The sequence below is a fragment of the Pelodiscus sinensis genome, chromosome 1, assembly GCF_049634645.1.
Source record: "Pelodiscus sinensis isolate JC-2024 chromosome 1, ASM4963464v1, whole genome shotgun sequence".
Taxonomy (NCBI): Eukaryota; Metazoa; Chordata; order Testudines; family Trionychidae; genus Pelodiscus; species Pelodiscus sinensis.
The window spans coordinates 325,536,017-325,540,790 of record NC_134711.1 but is presented as its reverse complement, the minus strand read 5'-3'; the positions used below and the strand labels follow the sequence as shown (position 1 = coordinate 325,540,790).

The following is a 4,774-nucleotide window of genomic DNA, read 5'->3' as shown; positions in this document are numbered from 1 at the left end:
CCCTCCCCCCTCTGTAGCTATGAAATTTCTCTGTTCTCTTTCACTTTCACAATTCATTTTCTTTAGCAGTAAGGGCTCGATCTAAATCCTACTGAAGCTGATGGAAAGACCCCACTGATTTCAATGAGCTTTGGATCAGGCCTGTACAGAGTCAAAAAGTTGATATGACCTTGTATGTCCAGTGCCTCCTGTTGCCAAATGTAGCCACAAAACTGCCCCCATGGTATCCTGTAAACCCCGTTGGAGAATGTTACACATACCCCCTCCCCCATCCCAGAAAGAAAGCCAAGTAGAGATACTGTCGTAGACCCAACATCTAGACAAAGTTTTACCACTTGGATTAGAAAGTTGGATTTGGCTGGTTAAGGGATAAAATGGAAATGAATTAGCATTCCAATGAGTCCAGAGAGAACGGTGGAGTCTGTGCTGGCAGTGAATTAGATTCTCTGTTACTGGCTATCAGACCGGAATGTGTAAGCACAAAATAATATTATCTGGTGTTGTATAGAAAAAGATGCACAGTGTAAATTCATAAAAATGGCTTCTTCTATCAATGTGGAGGAGATATGCATAGCATTTTGAGCCCCTCCCCCATGAATTGTACAATCTGGGATCAGTAATGAGCAAAAAATCAATTCATTGACTACAAAAGGAAATTTTGAAGGATTAAAGGGATAACCCATAAAGCGGATGACTGAGCAATTAAAACAAAACACACAAATGAAGCTTAATGCACTCAGGAAACATCCTACACAATTGATAAAAAAAAATCCCAACTATATATATAATATGATGGGGGCTAATTTAGCTACAACTAATCAGGAAAGAGATCTTGGAGTTATCGTGGATAGTTCTCTGAAGACGTCCACTCAGTGTGCAGCGGCAGTCAAAAAAGCAAACAGGATGTTAGGAATCATTAAAAAAGGGATAGAGAATAAGATGGAGAATATTTTATTGCCCTTATATAAATGCATGGTACACCCACATCTGGAATACTGCATACAGATGTGGTCTCCTCATCTCAAAAAAGATATACTGGCAATTAGAAAAGGTTCAGAGAAGGGCAATGAAAAGGATTAGAGGTTTGGAACGGGTCCCATATGAGGAGAGATTAAAGAGACAGGGACTTTTCAGCTTGGAAAAGAGGAGGCTAAGGGGGGGATAAGATAGAGGTCTATAAAATCATGAGTGGCGTGGAAAAAGTGAATAAGGAAAAGTTATTTATTTGTTCCCATAATATAAGAACTAGGGGCCACCAAATGAAACTAACGGGCAGGAGGTTTAAAACAAATAAAAGGAAGTTCTTCTTCACACAGCGCATAGTCAATCTGTGGAACTCCTTGCCTGAGGAGGTTGTGAAGGCTAGGACTGTAACAGGGTTTAAAAGAGAACTAGATAAATTCATGGAGGTTAAGTTCATAAATGGCTATTAGCCAGTATGGGTAGGAATGGTGTCCCTAGACTGTTTGTCAGAGGGTGAAGAGGGATGGCAGGAGAGAGATCGCTTGATTATTACCTGTTTGATTCACTCCCTCTGGGGCACCTGGCATTGGCCACCGTCGGCAGACAGGATACAGGGCTGGATAGACCTTTAGTCTGACCTCCAGTATGGCCGTTCTTATATTCTTACCATACATATTGTTTTAGGCAAATTGCAGAGTTATTTTTCTTTACAGACTGGACCTCTCAGCCTGGACTCAGCCCCTGGACACAGCCTTTCCCTTCAGGTGATTTGAACAACCTTCTTTCTCAGACAGGGAGGCAGTAGAGAAGAGTCCTGACTGATTTACTCCCCAGGCTTAAATAGTATTTACATCAGGCATGAACCATTTGTTTCCAGTGGAAAAACACCAGCATTGTCCAAGCTGGTATTCCGTACCTGGCGACATCATCAGATGACCCTGCAGTGTCAAACAACATTCCAGGAAGCTCTTCACGATGGCGGGAGATCAGTATCTTCAGTGTTGTATTGTCCATCTTCAATGCATTTTGTTTGTTAGACTAACCCAGTTTCCTTTCCTTTTTCCCTTGGTTTTTTCCCACCCTCTTCCTGTTTGTCCCCAACTATTGATAAGTGCTTAGCCAAAAGCCTTCGCTTCAGAACAAAGCCTCAGACAGATAGACTGCATCATTATGAATTGTATGCTCTCTATTTAATAATGGGCCTGTCAGGGCTGTTCCCCACTCTGGCATTTCATGTGCGGAATGTGGAGACCCGCAAGAGACTTTAAAAATGCCTTGCCTGGATAGGCTTCTGCTTAAAAACTCCTCATGCTCACAGATTCCCTGATGCTGGGTACTCTGCCACCAACCAAGTGGAAAAAAAAACCCTGTTTGAACCCCAGAAGATTCACTTAGGAACTTCTTCCAGAGGGGTACCCCAACTCTGTTACCACAAGAGAGCTTGAAGAAGAAAAAAACCCTGCAATCTCTGATAGGTGAGCTCTCAATCTTAGGCATGCACACAGACTTCTTCTGATCTTCCAGAACACAAGGATCAGATCATAGTCTTAAAAAAGGAGATTTTATTAACAAAACAAAAAGATACACTTGGCAAAGCAGACTTGGTTGCAAGATGTTATAGAGCAACTAAGAAAAACAGATTAAAGCACCAAGAATTGCTTCTCTGGGATTCACTTTAGTTACAGTGTGTGTGTGTGTGTGGGGGGGGGGGGGGGGCACATGGTCTCAGCAAAGAGCAATTTAATCAAACTACAAAACAAAATAAAAGAATCTGACTGCATCTCATTAAACATTCCCTATCACTTGCATATCTATATCTTCAAGGTCCAGTCCATTTCAAGGCATGGGTATTCCTATTCTAGACATGAGTATTCCTTTTCTAGGCATGAATGTTCCTGCCAGATTCAATTCATCCCCTTCCCTCTCCCCCTTCCCCTCCCCGCATCAGTTACTGGTTTGACTCCCACAAACAGACGGTGTTTCCTTGATGTCTTTAGCATCCCTTATATATTGTCTACACATGCCAAAATTATCTTTTTTCTTGACTGTGGAATGATGGCTTTTTGGCTATCTCTTACTTTCTTGTTTAAAAACTACCAATGTTCATTCCGATTTTTTTTGTCTACAGTTTTTCGCCTAATGAAATTCATTCTCTGCTCAGCTTTGGGAAATAAGCAAGAAAAGCAGAGTTTGGCATCTAGAGGTTCCTCCTTTTCAACAACACAACAACAACAACAACAACAACAAAACAGATCAAGCTCCCACACAGTAACCTGGGACAATTACACACAACCTGCTGAGCAACCCTACGAGGCAATGCTTCCCCTCTCACAAGCCCAGAGTCTGACTGCAGCAAAGACACTTTTAGTAAAAGGAAGGAAGGAACTTTATTAAGGTGGGAAACCATGAAAAACAGGGTTCGTACACAAATACCTTGGGCAAAAGACCCGCCTCAAAGGAAATGAGGAACAGAAAGTTCAACTACTAAGGGTACGTCTACACTAGCCCCCTAGATCGATCTAGGGAGGCTAATGAGGGCGACCAGAATTGCAAATCAAGTCCAGGATTTAAATATCCTACACTTGATTTGTATGTTCCCGGCTGGTCGCTAGTTTAGAAATTGACTAGCCCAAAGTAACTGCCTGCGTCTACACGCGGCAGTGAAACAGGATTCCGATTTAAAGCCCCTAATTCGAATTAGCTGGTAAACCTCATTGCAGGAGGAATACCAGCTAATTCGAGTTGGGGCTTTCAATCGGAATCCCGTTTCACTGCTGCATGTAGACGTGGGCAGTTACTTTGGGCTAGTCAATTTCTAAAATGGCGACCAGCTAGGAACATGCAAATCAAGCGTGGGATATTTAAATCCCGGGCTTGATTTGCAATTCCGGTAACCCTCATTAGCCTCCCTAGATCGATCTAGAGGGCTAGTGTAGACGTACCCTAAAAGTCTAACATCCACTGTAAGAACCTGCTGGGTGGCTCCTGGCTCAGCTCACCTCAGAGGGCGCACTTCTCACCTTATCTTGGGGTGGGAGCACAATCCAACATATGTGAAAACAACACGTTTGCTGTGGCCAGATCACAACACTTCCACTAAAGTTATCAAAAGCTGGTACAAAAGTGCCAACTTGACTGGAATATAAGAAACAATTTATACAACAAGCACCTATTTATGGCTCTAGCATGGTAACACAAATGCTAGTTGGTATAGATCCACGAGCTTTCATTGTGATCTACAAATGTGGTGCGTACAATCAAAGCTGCCCAAGCAGGTACCATCGGTTTCCATTTCAAACACTGGCAGGAGAGCAGGGCGGCTTTGGCTCTGGCAAGCCCCATCCCTGTGATTTGTGCTAGAGAGAAATGAGCAACAGAAATAGGAAAATTTAGAAACCGGCCGTCAGCTTCAGAGCAGCAGCGTGGATCAGGATGACGGATCCTCCAAACAGTGAAGGGCTCATCCCGCCGGGGAAGGCGACGCCTCCTCTGGTAGCTTGTTAATAAGAAAAAGTGGATCAGACAATGGATAGGAAATAATTCCACAGGGACAGAGATCCTAGAGCTAGAAACAGCTAGTGGAACTTGTTTATGCCAAAGTGACAGAGTTAATCCATTTTCCCTCCGCAGGGCACCCCAGCCTGGGACTTACCTGGGACATTCACCTCTCTGGAGATATATTTCCCCTGCTTCCTCCCTCTCTAGGCTGCTTGTTCTCTTACGTGAATCACTGGTGAGCCCATTTCACCCAAGCCAGCCCCAGAGACTCTGATCAGAGTAGGCCTGAGCAAAATATGGCCCGTGGGCCAAA

The 4,774-nt window shown here is 43.5% G+C and overlaps 1 protein-coding gene across 4 annotated transcripts in view; it reads right to left on the bottom strand.

Annotated features, from left to right (window-relative positions):
• LOC112546380 (ecto-ADP-ribosyltransferase 5-like) overlaps positions 1–4,774 on the bottom strand; it is a 77,400-nt gene that overhangs the window by 49,267 nt on the left and 23,359 nt on the right. For 2 of the 4 annotated variants that reach the window (XM_075919670.1, XM_075919669.1), the window contains one exon: positions 3,838–4,459. The exons of the other annotated variants lie outside the window; for them this stretch is intronic. In XM_075919670.1, the coding sequence (XP_075775785.1) occupies positions 4,353–4,459 (107 nt within the window). In that variant the 3' untranslated portion in view covers positions 3,838–4,352. Of the gene's footprint in view, positions 1–3,837; positions 4,460–4,774 lie in introns of those variants that run through there. 4 annotated transcript variants of the gene reach the window in all.